This window comes from Clinocottus analis, unplaced genomic scaffold, assembly GCF_023055335.1.
Source record: "Clinocottus analis isolate CAN_PGR_092001 unplaced genomic scaffold, fCliAna1.0.p SCAF_1, whole genome shotgun sequence".
NCBI classification, from domain to species: domain Eukaryota; kingdom Metazoa; phylum Chordata; class Actinopteri; order Perciformes; family Cottidae; genus Clinocottus; species Clinocottus analis.
In genome coordinates, this window is record NW_027175820.1 from 7,977,501 (window position 1) to 7,997,500 (window position 20,000).

Genomic DNA, 20,000 nt, shown 5'->3' on the forward strand with positions numbered 1-20,000 from the left:
AGAAAACCAAAACAACTCTAATACCAGCAGCCTCTTGTCGATGTCAACGCTAATGTGTTTTGCGAAGGGCTTTCCACTGGTGAAAGGTTATATAAGGAGAGATGCTATTGGCTGCTGTATTCCTGTCAGACTTCTCTGTCCACCAACACATGACCATCATGACACCGGCTCTTTGGGATAAATAAAAGGGGCTGGAAGCCAACTGCTCCATAAATCGATGGCCATATTTTACTCTTAAAGTGCATTGTGGTGTAAGAGCTTATGTTTTCCATGCAAAACCTTATACCCCCTGCAGACCGACACCGTGTAATGGGGGTCTATCTGTATGGGTCAATGCGATTATTAAGCCGTCCTTCCATTATGACCGGCTTGAGTTGGACATAGTTCGGAGGCAGTACAGCTTGGGTTGGGCTGGGTATCTTTACTTGATTCCTTGAAGGTATCGACCAGAATAGACAAGTCCTAAGTACCATCCTCAGTCAATCATTGCAAGCGTTCTTCGATTTCATGCGATGTGTGATTGGTCCACTACTGCAGCGGTGGGGACCCAGGATTGCCCGCCTGCAGCTATGAACGCGGAGATGTCCGAGCCGACGGCTAGCTTACAGTGCCAACAACGGCGACAAGGCTGTGTCGAAAATAAAAATTGCTGTTGTCTGAAAACAACATTTCTATTGGGTCAGTGTCGGTGGCGAACGCAGAGGGATCCAAACAAACGCAAAAAGGCAGGGTCAAAACAGAACAAGTGAACCCGGCTCAATCTGTGCAGGAATGTCACGGTTTACTTTTGTGACTGTTGAGCAAGGAGACAAAATAACTGCTGCTGTGAGTTAGAAAATCTAACCCTATGAACTAAACTGGCCTTTCTGGACGAGACAACATAAATAATAACAATAAATAATAATAATGATAATAATAATAATATAAATAATAATGAAGAATTACAGTTTCACTGCAATACTTGCACAGATAACAAATAAAATTTGATAATACAAACCTGTTCCTCTTCCTAACACTAGCTCAAAGCAGAATTTGTGATTCTTTCCACTGACTCACCAACAACAATCTTATCGGCTGAAAAAAAAAACGTGCTTTTTGGTAATAAAACTGATTCTAGAGTCTTAGAAAGAGTTTTAGGCCAACTGGGGCCACTGTGAAAAGTAACATCGTCACAGCTTGTATGTATCAATCCAAAACGCACTGTCTGGCCTCATCACGCAGACACAAAGTCTTGGATGCCTCAAAAACTTCAAGAGAAGTGAGCAGATTGTAAACCCTAAAAGGATACCTGTTATTATAAAATCATGAGTGCAAACCCATATTGTCAAAGTGTCCCTGGGCAACAAGTACCAAACCCCAAAATGTATTTACCAAGAACAGGAGTTGGAAAACATTTATTTGCCCTTTCATAAAAAATAAAACATATTTTTATTGGGAAATGCCAACAAAAAGGATACAATGCAGTAAGCCTGGGCTACTGACTTGTAATAGGGTAATATTAAAAAAAGAATCCCAGGAGGGGTTTGGAAAGGTGGACACCAAGAGCTATTTTATCGCACAAACTTCATTTATATTTGTGTTTTCCATTTTTCCAGCTCCCCGTAAGGATAGTCACTTTACATAAAACAAGAAGCTTGTTCTGCCTGAGAGCTCAAAAACCCTTCACCAATTCAAATCCCCTTCCCTAATTTCCTGAATATGAAGTTACTCATCCCTATAGACACAACGCTTGGCTATATTCCAGCACAAGTCTTTCTTTCCCTGCTGAAGCATTGTTGATTATAAACTCTGGAGAAAGGTAAAGATGTTCGCATAGGAAGATAGTACACCCAGAGAGAGACACCTGGTCAGTGATCAGACAGATAAGAAACAACTTTTCTTTTTTTCTATGCTGGTACTGGAACAGTGCACGAACATAGACAGATTTCTTACCTTGACATCTTCTGGACAGTCGTTGAAGCAGAGGCCGCTGAGCACTAGGAAAGACAGACGCGGCAGAGTTAGACATGTTGCTCAGTGTGTCTTACATATCCAACAGGGCGGTGGAGCTGCTGTATCAACATGCATCAAGCGGGGCCAACTGGCACACAGGGAAACAAACTTTTCTCACATGAGCCGAGAGAAACAAATTACTATTAACTGTTCCTCACATTCAAATTACATTCCCCTTAATCAAATCATGTTTTCTGTGTGCGAGGTGAAGGTGGACAAGATGGACAACCAAAGAAAGCGCGGTGGGTTATAAATAAATTGCCTGCGATGGGAAGCATTAAAAATAAATAAATGTGCATGCTATTAAAACTGAGTGTGCGCGGAGACGTCCATGCTAAGAGAGCATTTCGCTTATTTGTGTGTACGAGTGGAGCGAGGACAAAATCCGCTGAATTGCTAATCAGTCATTAGAGAAGTGACTTTATTAGCATACTAATGGGGTCCTGGGTCTAGGTTGCCTTGATTTGCCTGATGGAGTTACGCCGAAGCCCAATACTCCGTTAATAAGGTCGGCACCCGGTGCTGTGCTGAACAGCAGGCAAACTCAATGCACCTATTCAAAGGGAACATCACAGAACCCCGGACTCACTCGTGGGAGGATGAAGCCTCGCTATTGGATTGTTCGCCACTAATTTGCCACAAACATGTTAATCACAAACTTTTACAATAAAGTGGGCGATGTCATTATTTCACGGAGGACTTTCAGTGATGTGATGGCTCTTTGAAATGGGTTTTCTGATACGCAGCATCGACAGGTGACCCCGACATCACTCCAATGTTAACAAGGTCCCCTGTCACACTCATCGTCCGCAGCCACCTCATTGTCTCTTCCTCCACGTTCCCCGTTGACTAGTTACTCGATTCATTCTTCTGCACTGTTTGCAATATTTATAGAAGTGTGCAGGCCATCCATTTAGCATTAATGAATGGTGACAGAATAAATTGGGTCTAATGGGCAGTCCACACCACCACCAGACAGTGTTTCATTAAACACTTTTGGAGTGTTGTTGAAAGGAGCAAATGTCCTTCTGTTTCGACAAGTGTGACGGAACACAACCCACTCTGCTTCCCCAGGTGTGCGATTAGAAAAACAAAAGGAGTCTTTCAAAATCCTACAAACTTTCCCTTTGGCGTGCACAATCTATAACAATCGACATCCAGTTCCCTTCATCGTCACAAAATTTTGTGCAGCCATTCATGCTGCACTTAAGGACAAATAGAAATAACTTGGGTGATCCCTGACTTTCTGTCTTGCCGCATCATCAGGTCAAAAAGTTATTACAAGTTAATATGATAATTCCAGGGCATTTGGTTTTAAACTCCCAATCCGTCCCTCCATGCCATCACTTTGTTTATGTAAACACACAAAAGAATTTAATTGTTTTACTTTTAAAGCTTTGATTAGAAAACAAATGGTGTAGGAGTTCCAAGGGCACATTTGCCTCTTTGAACTTCACAAGCTTATAAATTAAATACCTGAAGCAAAATTCAGATGGAGCTCCCATCAAAGGCAAACATTTGTTCCTTGACCCTAACCGACCACACAGCGTATCGGCTGCTACTTAACATCCTTGATAAACAGGTTTCAGTTTAATTTCATCCGGGAAAACACGCTCACAATTTTTATCGAGGCCGTTGTTGTCACTTAACGCTGCGTTTCAAAGCGTGTTCAGCAATCACGTAGGTATTCCAGAAAACTGTCAGCAACTGGGCTACAAAATGTTTTTCAAGTCAAGCGTATCAAAGTAAGCCCGCAGTGACCACAGACCATTCATCGGTTAATAAGACTGTAAAAACTTCAGAAATGTGCTCTTCACATTTACTCAGTGTAGTATGTTGGAGAGAAATCTCAACCTTCTTAAGTGACTGCAGTTAGTGCCCAAAGCCCAAGGCTGCTTCTGGCTATTCTATTGCAAAAGAGTTAAATTAAATATAATAAAATCATGAGGTTATAGTATTATTTAAAACAGTGGTTCTCAACTGGTGGGTTGCGGACCCGTTTTTAATGGGTCGTGGGCCTTTGCTTAAAAAATAAATACATAAATAAATAAATAAATAAATAAATAAATAAATAAATATATATATATATATATATAAATAAATATATATAAATATATATACATATATATATTATTTTGAAGTGACTTTTATGCAGCGCAGTGTTGTTTTTTCATTGGCCCACCTCCATCCCCAGCTGGTCCTCAGACATTGCTGACACGACTACATTCTGTGCTTCACAGAACACGTTAAATTGACTCTGAAACTTAAAGTTCAGATTTCACTTACTGACTTATATATTCCTCGTGGTCTGTATTCACATTCATGGTTTCCATACCCAGCATGTGACACTACTGATCGCAATCTGTATTCACACTCATGGTTTTAATACCCAGCATGCAACACTACTGATCGCGGTCTGTATTCACACTTATGGTTTGGATGTTCCTTGCTGGTTTTTAGAGCTTTTGGGCAATGTGAGGACATTCTGCCTTGATTTTAATCCAGAACACCGGCACTCCGACAGACTTGAAATGTATATTTAAGTTTCATTTTTGGAGCAACGTTCTCACGTCAAGACTAAGAGGCTCAGATCCACAGACAGATGAATCTGTTCATTTTTCAAAATAAAACCGGCCTTGGTTTTTTTTGTTTGTTTCTTTTTTTTGCATTCTTTCTGTGTGGCCTGATACCAAGGGGATGTTGCGTTACTCGCTCACAGACGAAGACGTTTTTGAGCGTGATTCAACAGCATCGCACCAAAATGTAAATTCTTTAAAAAAGGAGTATACTGTTTTTGTTTTTTATTCCCATGTGACTATTATGCACCGAGGCCGCAGCGTTAGTTTAGGTTCTGTTACTTCTCTTATTGTTTTGTTATGCACCTTCGACACCCCTACACACACACACACACACACACACACACACACACACACACAATCACACACCCAGCATGTAACCCTACTGTCTCCATACTATCTCAGGTTCAAACTGCACCATCTTTTCATCAAATACATTGGAGATGTTGAGAATGTTCCTCGATTTGGGTCGCGGCTTGTCATTTAGGGTAACGGTGGGTCCCGCAGCTAGACCAGTTGAGAACCACTGATTTAAAAGATCAAACGCTGTGGGAGTGCCTTGTGCACCAAAGAAATTGATGTGTATTTATACTGCTCGTCACCTCTGAGCAAACCCCACATCAACACATCACAGGCTTTTGGACCAAAGTCATCGTCGAAGGACGCCGATGATCAATACATAGAAGCCATCAAATTATTCATTGCCTGTTTGATTTGCACGGTGTGCGGGGTCAGGCTACAGGCATCACTGTCCCCGACACTGTAACGCACTGGGATTAGACCGTCATTTGACCTTCAGTATCATTTGGGATTATTGGGGCTGAGGACATGGGACGAGAGACACAAGACTGTACAGGACTAAACGTTTAGACTGCTGCATTGACTCTATATGCATACGTGGCAACCATACTCTGTATGTTGCAAGTGGACCTAGTTGCCGCGACGTTACCCTTTGGTTTGTGGACTGCCCTTTTGAAGCCTTGAGTTCGGCGTTTTGACCTTCGGCGTATTTTGCTTTGTATTTTGCAGCAAGTAAGCGAAAGTGACCATATTTGGACTGACGTTGGGTATACAGCTCTGGTAAGTGACCTGTCCCTAAAGCATACACTGCTTTGTTGACTATTTGACTCTAAATCTACCATCATTTACGAAATGAACATTATGCTCTATTGAAGACTTGAAATTAGCAATGGAGACCATGAACAACTAAGTGGGAAAGAGAGTCATTTTCTCATAGACAATCCATACAATCAGACCCCCCCCCCCCCTGCCTGCTGGCCATTTGAAAGACCACTCATTGAAGGCGCTGATATTGGCGCCATTTTTCAGAAGTGGAGGTCACTGCTTGGTGGCAACAGGTCAGTCAAGAAACTTGAAGTGAGCGAACAATGCCCTTCCCAGAGTCTGCGGATCTCTATTGGCTGATGGCAACATAATCTGTGAACTTGTGTCATTGTCAGTGTTAATAAGGCAGGAACCTAAAGAATACATCTCAAACAAGACTAATGTGAAATGCATCCTCAAAGAGAGAGATGAAAGACAAAGATGTTGGTGCATGAAAGAACCAAGAGGAGGAAACGGCGTTGCGCAGCTGGAATACAAATGTACGGTGTGACAGAAATCTCACTGGGGGACTGAGGTGTTTCCTGTCAATTATTCATGTGCGTGGCGATCAGAGTTTATGTGATGGGAAACAAAACTTCACATTTGTGTGACCTGTGAATGTAATTAAGCTAAAACGCACTTGGCACAAGTGGATATAACACCGTCAATGCGGCCTAGCCTTGTGTAAAACCTTTTCTCTCCGTTTTGTTTCCTGTCAAACATAAAATCAAAACACACAATTAAGTCTGAGCACTTTCAGTCAGAGGTCTTCACACATCCACTGAAAACTCTTGAATGTAAAAACTGTGTGGCATCGGAAGAAATTAACACATCGAAAGGGGACGTGCTACAATAACAATTTCATGACAAGAAGTCACTGATGTATAAAGCGAAAGAGGGAGAAAAAGATAGACATAAACTGCATGAATGCAGAAGTCCTTCACAAGTCAGTGGGCACGCCGTCGCTCCAGGAGGTAGAAGAGTCTGTGTTGGGGTGGACATTCGTATGTGTGAGTCTTTAACTACACTGAATTTAGTGCTTCCTCTGTGAGGTCGCTTGGTCCATACTTCAATCTCAGCTTTGACATGTAACAAGTACTCCTCCCTGGCCAAGACTCGATCCCTGGAATAGATCACATTCACACTCTCTCACTCACGCACGCACGCACGCACGCACGCACGCACGCACACCAGCCTCTGTGGAATGGAGCTAGCCTATTTTCTACTATAATATTAAGAGTGATAGCAGCTCCTTCGCAGGACTAACCTAATCAAGTGGAGGAATGATGGGTCTGTGTATTGTGCGTGTGTTTTCTTCATATTGACAATGAGCCAGCCAGTGAGCAGCGTTTTGTGAACAGTGTGTTTTAAGAGGGTTGCAGTAGACTACATGCTCTCAATCTTGTACATGCCCCGGACTCCTCAGATGGACGATCATGTATTAAATGCAGAGTAAGACACTCTATTTCTAATATTCCGTACAACAACATTAGCTGGTAAAGTGAGCCGGGTTTGAATGAACGCATTTAATGACATTTTAGGTGCTGTTTGGGGCTGAGGTGTTGGCATCAAATATGAATGAGTTGCTCGGCGTACTTTAAAGCAATCATTTACAGTTGAGTTCAATACCACCCCACAAAAAACCCCACTGCAACATGGTCGACGGAGTGCAGACAGATAATGTCTTGGGAAATTAATTTCTTCCCTCAAAGGTTTCTGTTTGTGTAAAATCTGTATATTGCTTAGTTAAGCCACTTAACTATTTACCAAATGTCTGGTGTGTGACCGAGAGGTTGCCTTTCTCTAGTTAGCAGCCCCACCTGTAGTTGTGTCCTCATTGGCACTCTAAAAAGAAACTACAGGGAGCCATGGTAACCTCATGCACACGTCACAACACAGTCCTGAGCCGTCGGGTCAGCTGACGTCACACAAACACGCACGCATGCATAAAGAGCAAAATGCGATGAGCAGACCTTGACGGGGGAACATGACGTGCCGTGTCAGCGCTCGTGGCTACAAGAGCGAGTCAGCGAGAGCCAAGCGGACCCAAGGCGCACACGCAAACACAACAATCTGACAACTGAGCGTCGTTTGCTCCGAGGTGTTCATCACTTCTCATTGTCCTTAGGCTGCTTTTGCTGACTGCAGGGTCTCTTACAGACATGATGGGCACAACACATGACCGACCCCTCACCCCTCCCCCTCCATACTCACACACGTCTGGTCTTAACGTAGCAATATAGCAACTCCAGAAATGAGCCTCTGCCATTGTATCCCATGTCACAGGGACGTTACACACAGTATTGTTACATGACGTATGTGCAGCATGTACAACATAACTGTGTGTACCTGCGCAGATATACAAAGATTATACTTTTCTGTCTAGTAAATAAAAGCATGTGTCGAGCTGAACAATAAGATATTATTATGAAACCGATAAAAAAAAGAAAAGACATTTAACTGTTTCTTATAAATGTCACCTGTATGCCTGACTGAAGAATTAAACAAAATGTCCCAAGTGTAAGTAAGACAAGGCACTGCTTTGTCGTGACAATTTTCAAAAACTTGCACAGGATATTTTTACATAAAATGTAATGCATACGAAAAATGTAATCGCATAATCTGAACAAGAACTATCTGAGACCCAAAAGAGAAATGGCATTTCCAAAAAAACAATAACCTCTAAATGATAAAAAAGTTGGATACATAAATTTGAATGTACTTTTGACACCACGGTCAAGTTCCTACAGCTGTAAAAGAGAACTGACTCGCCTACAGCACCGGGTCACGGAGGCTAATGGCAGCCTTGCAAAACCAGCCCACAAACTTTCCCTCTGCTTGTTGTGCCTGGGTAAGGCTAAACGGGACTTTACGTGGGTTAAGAGCGTTACCAATGACCGCGGAGCAAAAGGGATTTTGAGGCATTGGATCGGCTTTCAGAGCCATAAATCAACTATACAGCCCAGCTCTAATTCAAAATGAGGTGTTTGTGTTGTTTTCATCCTCCAATTTACGCATGAGCAATTTCATGCTCATATTCAGCAAATGTATATTCTAATGAGCCAGCATGTGACTTAGGAAGGGGATTCTTGTCGAGTCACATGTTTTCTGAGATAGACAGTCCACAAAAAAATCTCATCACCAGATACCCAAATGTGCACAGGCACTGAAAACGTGAGACTATCATGACCCGTCTCCTTTTGAATTGATTTACATCACTGTGGTCTCCTTGCTACAGTTGGTATTCTCACTTTTGGTCAGGATGGGCAATAGCTGATATGACTAGAAAAAAATTGTGCCTGGGTTGATGAATTCCTGCTATTTTTTAAAAAAAACTAGAGGTGGGAACATGACAAATCTTCCAGGAGAGTGATTATATGCTAAAACAAACAAAAATAAATTGAACTACTGCTCCCTGTAGGCAATGATTAAAATGTCTGTAAGATGTAGTGTACTGTGCTTTATAGCTGGCTCGTCATATTTGCAGGCAGAGCCATTACGACTTCCACTGTCAACATAAGCTGGTGCAGCACGCTATTTTGACAAACACAGGAGCAGGTGCTCCCACTCAGCCGCCCTTGTGTGCCAGCGCAGACACTGAAAAATAGTTCACCCAGATCTGAATACACAGCCTCCAGTCAAATCCCCCTCCGGACGACGGAGCCACACAGAGACTTCATGTAAATCTCCTCGTTGCCATTTGAATGATATAAAAGGAGGGAATAAAAGGCAGCGCTGACTGACAGGCCGGGAGTGGCGGAGAGAGCGGGGGCAGGAAACGAGACATTTGCCGAAGAGAGGGGTGAGGGCAGGAGGAGGGGTGAGATGAAAACAGCTGGTGAGAGGTTAGAGGGGAGGAAATGAAAGAGGCCAAAAATGAGGAGAAGACGGGTGGACAAGAGGGGAGGAGAGCAGAGGAGATGGGGTAATGTGGAAAGAGGAGAGCTGGATTTGGTAGAGGAGGAAGAGGAAGAGGAGGGGGGTATGAGAGATGCTCCCAGATGTTTCTCAATGCAGCTAATCTGCATCCTAATAAATGAGCAGGAAACTAATCAACTCAAGAGTTCTGCCTGTCACTCTCTCACCTCCCCTCTCAAACACACACACACACACACACACACACACACACACACACACACACACACACACTTCTTTCTTTCTAATTTTGGAGGTTACGTCTTCTCCCTCCTCAGCAGAAATCATCCATCCATCTGTCCACCCTGCAAACACCATGTGCTTTATTGTCTCTTTCAGCTTCAAGTGGAAGCACTTTGCTTTGTGTTCCACTTGACAGAGATGCATGCCCTTTCTATGTTCCTTAACAATCCAAAATAATAATAAATAGATGATTTACATAGGGGTCCAAAATGGAAAACATGGACCGGAATTATCCATGACTCGATTTGATTTCAAACCTTGTCCAAATGAACCTGGAGATAAATATATACAGGATTCAAATGAACAGCTGCGTTTGAAGAGTCGCAGCACCTCAGCAATTTATAGTTCACACTGTCGCTGCTTCAAAAACAAACGCGTGTTTTACTTACGATGATAAGGAATATTACCACACGCAGATAACAGCACGTCTGCTACATGCAATTATACTCAACATCCCTAAAACCAAACGTACGAACACTTGCATCTGGTTAATAAGCTAAATAAAAACAAAAAGACGTCAGCGTTGCATCATCACAAAAACAGTATTTAATGTGGAATATATAATTAGTCAAATTGAGTGAATGTTGGTGATTAGCACACTCAAGCCCATGCAAACTTTGTAATACATACAAACTAACAAACCACACATTTAGTATAAAGATCCAGAGCTACAGAACGGCATCCTAGCTGCCAATCGTTGGTCTGCAACTGTACAACAGAAACCATCGAGCCTGCTCCTAAAAAATATATATGTACTTACGGCAACAGAGGCACAGGCATTGAAAGAACGCCCTAGTGTGTGTCGTGGGTCCAGGTCATCTCCTTGCCAAAAGCCTAGCAAGAGTCCCTCTGGCAGGTCGAGAAGCGAGGCCAACCTGTGACAAATCTATCCCAGGGAAGTCTGGAGGCATCGTGGGACTTAAACTGTACGCACGCAGGCACGCACGCAGGCACGCACGCAGGCACGCACGCAGGCACGCACGCAGGCACGCACATACTCAACCCTTCATTGTTGTTCAATGATGCTCTGGGGAGGGTTGAGCAATGTCATCTTGAGAAAATAGGATTCTATCTCACAGATCAGGCCGTCTACAAAGACCCATCACCGGCTGACGGAACGTGTTAAGTCAGAGTATGGAGTTCACACGCTTAGTCTCACTTGTTGCAGTGTAATGCTATCAGACGCCTGAAAAGATCGGTGAATAAACACATTTGCCCTCAGGGGAGGTTGGGGGCTGCGAGGCCATTAGGATGCAATTGAGCTCACGTTCACAGGGGGTAGAGGAACAGAGCGTTGACAGGATACCTGACGGATGCATTGTTATGTCGGCTGCTCGGCGTTCGCTCGCGAGTCGGCACTCAGCGAGACGTTGCAAGCGTGTAATCACTGATGTCGAATAAAAGGGGAGAGAAGTGGGGGAGACGACAGTGGCTGCTGTTGACGGGGATGGGGGGGGGGGGGATTGGAGTATCTGTGTGTGCGTTTGGTTTGCTGTGATGTTTGGAGACAAGACGTTGATCACAAAAAGAAGAGCACGAAAAGGAACTCATGTTACAGCAGCAGGATGGTCAATGTCATGCACACATACACACAGAGGCTGAGAAGCTCCTCCTTTGACAATTTATTGTCAGTTTTAATAATATATAATATATTTGGCCCAAACATCGTTGTAACTGCTTCCCAGTTTGTGCCACAGTGTTTGTTGCCGTTGAGCCCACTTTTCCTGAAGAGAATCTAGTCGACAATGAGCCTTGGAACGCGCCTCAAGACGGGATGCATGTTTAACATACAGACAAGGGATATGATGATATTTTAATCAATATTATAACCATAATTTGAAAAAGCCCTGTACAATCGTGTTACACCCACACAAGTGACTTGATGAATTCAATTTTTTTTAAACTTATTTAAAGAAACCCAGTGAGCTAGGGCCTTTAAACTCAAGAGTGTCCACTGAGCACTATCACAAAAAGTATTTAGTTTCCACGGCAAATTAAAAAGATGTGTTTACAGCTTCATAGCTCTCCAATTAGTAGTAAAGCTGCTCATAACGTCACCACCGGCTTAGAGCTTTTTAAAGTTACAAAGCAGAAATCAATGATATGTGTTTTAAATGTAAACTGGAACTTTCTTACTACTAGTCACTGCAACAGCTGTCCCATTTTATTTTTAAGCCCCAGTATGGACATACATGACAGTATGTACAGCAATTCGATGATGTGTTCCACGTAGACATCTGGAAACCACTGCCTCCGACACCAGAACCCTGTTTTGTACAACGGCATTAAGCTCAGCAGTTCTACTTCCTTTACGGCAAAGAAGTCCAATCTGTGCCTATCCCACACATGCTCCTCATGGTACCAACTTGGACATGGCAGAGTTGAGCACGTTCCAGGAAACAGCTTCAGGTGAGGCTGAAAGCAGCTCCATTATCGACTGGCCAAACAGAGAACGTTATTGAGTCAATTTCAGCAGCTCATCATAACACAACTGATCCTTATTTGGCTCTCCAGTCCCGCCACCAAAAGCATCGTGGCATCATCCATCAGAGTTCGGCACGGCAAACGCAATCCTGGACTCACTAAATGTTACGAAAATACCCATGGAATCTATATACTGACTGAGGCTGCGCTGATCTTTTTTGCCATTGATTTAAATTTTAATAAATACCAAATATACGCGCACTACACTTTTCAGATTGTGGCCATCTTGTATTGTATTGTGAATCAATTCAGTTTAATCCACATTTTGTGAGTACTGGCCACTGCGACAAATGTCTTTATTCTTAGTTTGCTGTTTAACAGTGTCAAGTCAGGATTATACCAGAGAGCCTGTGTATATGAGTGTGCCCATATGTATCTCAAGCCGTGTGTATTCTTCAAATATAATGATTACGTACTGTAAGTCTGCTCTACAAGAGCATATTGATGATTTATTTACGTTTTTTATGATTCTGAAAGCAGGGGAGCAGTTGTAGCCCCTCCCTTCCAAAATACACAAAACAACAACTATTCGCCAACTGTTCTGCAACAGAAAAGGGATGAACGCTGCTCCTTTTCCTACTAATGAGCCGAGCAGAGTGACAGATTAAACTGTGCACAGGCCCACCCTTGAGTGGAACTATTTTTGCTTTCCTCAAATGTCACTAGGTACTAACGCTGTAGCAACGTTTTGACTTCAAAAGACAGCGTCTTTTACAATAGTGATATATATATATATATATATATATATATATATATATATATATATATATATATATATATATATATTCTGAGCACCCAGACAAATATTGAACAGTTGCTTCTAGTCAGACACCATCTGTGAATACCGCGTTTAAAGTGCGACTGAAATGCAGCATATTGCACCAACGGTGTGTGCTATTTCTTCTGAATCAGTGAACATTTAGTCATCTGTCTGTCGTTGCAACAGACAGATAAAAGGTTATTTTTCTGACATTTCTGTCATCAGGCAGTCGAAAGTGGATAGTGACGGGTTACATGGGGAGAGAGGGAGGAGCCTGACATGCAATAAGGGCGCCAGTCTGATTTCACATCCAAGATTCATAGCGACACGGTGTGAAGCAGTAGTACAACAGTCCATCCTTAACTTCAATAATAGCTTTACATTTAGCTCCCAACTATATTCATAAATACATTTATATCCTGAGAAAATCCAGTATGAAACATGCATTAGTTCACAATGTCATACAGCCAGATGTTTCAAATTTAGGGTGATTTCATCACTTCACAATAATAACATTGTAGCACACATAATCCATAAAAACAAACAAAACTGAGACTGGGACAAACAAGTCAGTCTAACTGCAAATGGAAACGAGGTCCATAGCCTTTTAATGGAAACCTCAAGTACAAGATGCAGGACTTGTATCGTGCCCTTTTCTACAAGTAAAACATAATCAATTTAAATTTGCAGACCATTACTCTACTTCCGCTCTTGTGACATGAACAAGGCAAGCAGACTGAGACCTACCGTGCTGTACGTACATTATATCTTTGTAGAATGTAATATATAATAGCTTTAAGTGGAGACGCAGGGAACAAGGACTGAGGGAGAAGTCCTATGAGGACAATGGCCGTTGTAATGCAGGTTGAAACGAAACAAAAAACCTCAGACGAGACCCATCCCCCCGTACACCCACCCCCCGCCTCCTCCCCCTCTTCCGACTGACTAGCTCGAGGCTAGAAATGGAAATAACATGACGAATAATAGTCGTGACCATCTGGTTTCTAGGTCTGGGAAAAGAGCTGCTCATGTTCAATGATTATAACTGGTCTAAGGAGGATGGATATGGTAAAAATATTAATAATAATACACTTAACCATACAATATAAACATTTCAGTTGTATTTCTCAAAATGTAATTTGGGAAGAAAAAGAAGACTGAAAGAGACTTTGTCTTCATGTGAACTGGTTTCGGCATGTGGCGAGGAGGGAGGAACAGGGCGTACCCAGCGAATCAGTCACTTACCCATCACTTTAACGAAGTAGGCATCGGCTTCATAATTGTTCTTCAAAGCGTGGATGATCAAGTCGCTTTTGCCCTCTGCCTGGCTTAGAACCAGCATGTCTAATATACCCTGCAAATGAAGACAGGCATATAGATAAGGGACAATGGAAGCCTGGTGTGTGTGTCTTCTGATGTACATTTTTATCCCTCTAACGCACTGATTTGCCATTATCTTATCATCTCTTTATTCTTCCGTTTTTCTTTTTTTTCTCCATCTCCTCACTTCGTCTTGCTGTCCCATTTTACACATTCTCTCACAGAGCGTGTGAGAGACAAGAAGGGAGAGGGAGCTGATTTAACAGACAGGCCGCATTAGCAGTAATAATTAATTCTGATAAGACGGGCACGCAGGGTGCAATGCGGCTTCTGTGCCGTGTGCCGTCGCACACCAGACGCAAAGCGAATGCCCTGCGAGAAGGCCTATCCACGTTAAGATTCTCCTGACGCCGTTGAAACAGAAATGGAGGGAATATTGTGTTATTATTGTACCTCATATTTGTACAGAGAAACGTAGGTGAATAAACATTAGCGTTGCTGCTGTATTTATGCTGAGATGACGTTTTATTTATGCTGAGATGCACCTTTTGATTGTCGATGCAGTAGCTACAACGTTAGCGTCGCACATTCTTGATGGATGTCAACTCCATTTAGAAAACCAGCATTTTAAAGTTGTTTTTTTTTGTCGTCTTGCCGGCAGACTCGACAAAGCACAAATTTAGCCCTTTTAAAAATTGCATCATGACGTTATTTTAGCATACCTTTTGATCAATTAAATTGCAATTAAATCACAGCAAAATATGTATTTTGTTTTGTTTTAAACAAACACACCAGGTAGGCGTATTCAGGTTGACATAAATGAAAAGGACAGTCAGTGTAAAAATAGCAGCTCATCACTGTTCATGAGAGATGAAAAATAAATTATTAGGGTAAATTATAATGCTTTGTCTTGTAAATACAAAGCTGGCAGAGAGAGAACAAAGTAGGCTCGCTCACAAGCTACCGAATGTGCTCTAAACTGCATTAACGATTAGGAATGAGTATTAAATTGAACAGAACATTGTTCTGTCCTCTGTCCAATTCTGGAATATTACTTCTGAGCGTGAAAGGAAAAGCATGAACTTAAATAATTTTGTTGACGTCAAAGCTTTACACATAATCCACTTTTCTGCATTAGAGAAATCAAATATTCCTGTGTGCTCTGTGAGAATTATTCATTTTCTTCTGCAATTGGCATCAAATTATTTAATGCAACAGAAATTCTCAACAAGAGGATGTCATTCTCAGTGGCATATCTAACTATCGGATACCAATGTCATTGGAGATGCGGCGCGGCAAAAGAGGGGGCGGACAAAAGCTGTAGGACATTTAGAGGACAGACAGATGAAGTAAAAAGTGTATAGAAATGGAAGAATGAGAGAAAGGTCGGTGTCTGATGATTAACACAAGCTTTGAACACACAAACTACTCACGTCCTCATAGATGTCAAAAAATGTTGCCATGACAGCATTTTGGATGGCTCCCAAATCTGCCTGGTCCCAGAGGATGTGGAACATTCTCCCAACACTGTGGCAACTGGCGTTGTTACAGGGCACGTTCTCCAATAGAAAGGCCTGCCGACCACTGGGAGGCAGAGAGAGAGAGAGAGAGAAGAAGAAATTCAGTTTATCGGTTAAATGTTTATCTCTTGATCACTGTTCAAATCACACGCCAACGTGGTGGTAGTTATAATGGGACGATTAGCTCTCTGCTGTCTCCTCATATCAGCATATCATTTCTGAAGCTGATCCTGTTCCCTTGCAAACGTCCCCCATCGGCCACAACTTCCTGTTGCTACGAGCGGAAAACAAGAGTCTGAGTGGGATATTTCTCCAACAACTTGGTCTGATGCAGTGTTTTGTTTGATCTCACAACGATGTGTCTAAACTGGGGATCCGATGCTTGAAGCAAACATGACAGCATCTGTTACAGTAAACTCACTATCCGTGTAAGTATCTCTGACTGAACTTTAAACGGTGACCGTATTGTATTTGTTGGCTTTTATAACAAAAACACGTTTGTTATATTTCACCGCATGCAGCTTTGAAGCAGAACATGGGTCCATAAAATCTGCTTGGTAACACACACTGCTCCTTACTTCCTCTTTAAGGTAGCTCCCACGAGTGTTGCCTGACAATAAATAATAGATGTCAGGTGGGTTCTTCCTCTCTAATGTAAAATTGTAAAACAGTTATTAAAGAAGCTCAACCCCCAACAACTAGCAATTAACGACAATCTCCAATCTATAATTCCTCAGCACGGCCACTGAGAAGATTGTTCATAACCAGTCAGCTTGCCATCTTACTGTCAATCATAGAAAGAACATTTGTCAATCAGCTTTTGTGGCAAAAAAGGCAGGAATGAATGAGCCTCTCAACACAAACTGGCTAACAATAAACAATTCTGGCTTTGGACGAGGTTATGGACAAAAATGTGCATCGTGGAACATATTCAGTCTGGATTTGGTCTTTTCAAAATAAGAGCATCATTGTTTACGACAATGTGAGCGGATATGTTTTGGATTTTGATGTTAAGTAATTTTCTCCTTGATTGGATATTTAGCAAACTTTGCTTTGTGGGGACCACACCCTGTATTCAGCAGGAGGCAAGTAATTTACTCGAGCTGTAATAAAGCCCAGCCACTCTTGGAACTCAATTTCATTTTTTCTCCATCTCACTACCTGTACTTTGTGTGCTCAGTATCTGTCACCATCTCCCTTTCATTCACAGGGCGGGAGAAGGGAGGAGGGGGGCAATTAATCCAGCTCTTTCTCCATCCTAGCATCTTTGGAGACTGCTCTCTGTACCTGTTCTTAGATCTTCGTGGGAGTGGCGACAAAAAAAATAAAAATGGCTCTGGTCTAAAAATAGACTAATTGTCCTCCCTCTCTCAGGTTTTTAGATGACTACCCACTCTATGCCAACGCATGTGTATTGGGAGGGTAGGTAAAGGACCTAAGAGCCTGGTGGAACATCTGTCATCTAAGTTGCTTTTAAAAACTTGAAAGACTGTTTGAGACAGTATTGGAAAAACATAAAATATGTCGTACTCGCAGAAAATATAGCCCCCCCCTCATAATGTCGAAAAAAAGGAAATGCTGCAATGTATATAGAGTAAAGATTACTGTTGTTAATGTGATGCTGTCACACACTCAGACAGGGTTGACTTTGCTTGGGCGAAATTCACATCCGAGAAGAATTTCTATTAAAAGGGATGACTTTTAACGGAAAGGGATCACTGTGTGACCGAGATCTTTACATGTCTAACAGCACAAAGTTATCTTGAATATTATGACTTCCACGGAAGGAGACGGAATGAAACAGCATGTAACAATAAAACGATAAATGGTAGAAGTAGTCAAGCAGTAACGGGGTGCCAGTTAGCTAGATTTGTCGCTGTTGTTTTAAAAAGTATCTAATGGTGGTTTTTATTTATGTTTCTCAAAACAGCTTGCGCGCTCTGGTAATCAGCAGCAGGCATGGTTCATCAGTTCAGCTGAAGTTTGGCAGTGCTGGATGATTTGATGCGAAGCTGTCGTACCCCATGCACGAACGCTGGGTTTTTCATTGAAGAAAAATAGATATATTTATATGATGATGCACGGCAGTAGAGATGCTACGTTCAACGAGCTCAATTCAGCATTTAAAACATCACATACATTTTAAGACTTTGTATAGCATTCATTTTCATAAATACAGTAAAAACTGCATTGGGATTTCACATTGTAAAATAAGCCAGATTGGTCTGAGAGTACGCCACACCTGCTGCCTCTCCCTTAGAGACCATTTTTAGTGCTGGTGTCACGGTGTTAGCTGGAGGCAAAACAAAGGGAAAACTGGAGGCAAACACCGGTCGCTTGAGAGTAGGAGGCTAAAGTCACGCATCAAAAAGCGTCACCTCGCTCTTGTTGTTGGGTGCCAGAAGCAAGGGAGCACGGCTTCGAATTCCAATTAGTAAAATACAATGTCAGCAAAGCGTTTCACAGATGGAGAGACGATGCTCGCTAAAAGTTTAGGCCTCTGCTAACTTCTGCCCCAGGCGTGAGCATTTGGCTGTGGTTAACAGGAGCGAAAAAAATAATAATCTCTCAATCTATGAAACTTGTGGCGCATACGCTAACTCTTTTTGACAATTTTTTAAATGTATTTTTTGCAGTATAGGCAGCTGTTGGCAATGCAAGGTGTGTAAATGTCTGTCCAATCTGGTCCCGTCGGTAAATGTTGACTTTCTCGAGCACAACTGGCTGTGTGTACTGAGAGGAGGGGAGGGGTGGGACCTGGATTAACAGACTCTGGCTGTGATTACACATATACTAGCCGGAGGTTTGGTGAAAGGTCATCCTGTGTAATCCATCAGTACAGCATATGCACTTGACCCATCTTTCTTTCTCATTAGGCTAAACTCAGCACCCACAGAATGAGACCAGTTGTCACTGAGGACCTCCCACTGGAGCACCTATTGGTCAAGACACAATCCTAATGGTGAGCCCTGATTGGCTCACCGGCAAATAATCAGGTTTTCAGATGTAAGAAATTGTTGCAATTTTCGAGGGTCAGCAAATGTATGCGTACGTTTTACCTGTTTTATGGAGACATACATCTGATTACACAGCCACATCAAGAGCAGTCGTCTTTGTTTTGGGGAAAAACTGGGGGACAAAATGCACGTCTACATAACTTAAATTTTAGGGTGAAGACTTGGTTTAAGGTTAGGCTAAGGGTCAAGATTAGGCAAGTTGTGGTTATGGTAAGTCTCCAGGAAATGAATGCAAGTCAACGTCAAGTCCCCAAAAGGCATGAAAACACAACTAAGTGTATAAGAGTGTGTGTGTGTGTGTGTGTCTGTGCACTGTGCAGACAGATTGGTAGCCATTTCAAAGTTTCAGGCTGAACTCGAGAAGGCATGATTGTTATTCACCACTGTGTGTGTGTGAGTCTTTTCTAAGATTTTTGTACTTCAAAAGAATCTCTCTCCAGCACTCAAAGTCATGACACACACACACACACACACACACACACACACACACACACACACACACAGAGAGAGAGAAAACAAAAAACAACAACTTCCCTCCTTACATTCTTACAAACATTACATCCCTGAATTTCCCTTCGGGGATCAATAAAGTAATTATCTATCTATTCATCTATCTATCTGTATTCATTTTTTAATGCATTTGAAAGTACACAAATCCATCTTAAACTATATCTAACATCATTAAGAGATGTTCCGAGACGCTCCTAAAGATCAGTATTGGGGCAATTGGGGCAAGCTGGCGTCTATGCTCAGCCAAAGTGTATTTGGGAGCAAAGACACACATACGCGCAATCACGTGTTTTATCGACAAGACCAACAAATTGAGGCATCTTCTCTCCACATTCTCCCAGCGAAACTTTTATTCAAATCACATGGGTAATTAAAAAAGTATGTTGAGTGTGCACTGGGCAGCTGTGTCATTGAAATCAGACGAGGTATCAGTAGTTTTCAAAGGACTCGGATCGGGCCCAAAATGACTTGATTTTGCTAAGTGATATTAACAAAAATATAAAAAATATAAATCAATTTCTAACTGAGCAGTTCTCCAATTCAAAATTTCTAATTAAAC

General features: G+C 42.1%; 1 protein-coding gene across 1 annotated transcript in view; it reads right to left on the reverse strand.

Moving 5' to 3' along the window:
• itfg1 (integrin alpha FG-GAP repeat containing 1) overlaps positions 1-20,000 on the reverse strand; it is a 118,509-nt gene that overhangs the window by 28,539 nt on the left and 69,970 nt on the right. The window contains exons 11-13 of the mRNA XM_068578944.1: positions 15,828-15,978; positions 14,320-14,428; positions 1,933-1,976 (exon numbers count right to left, since the gene is read on the reverse strand). Of these exons, the coding sequence (XP_068435045.1) occupies positions 1,933-1,976; positions 14,320-14,428; positions 15,828-15,978 (304 nt within the window). The remainder of the gene's footprint in view (positions 1-1,932; positions 1,977-14,319; positions 14,429-15,827; positions 15,979-20,000) is intronic.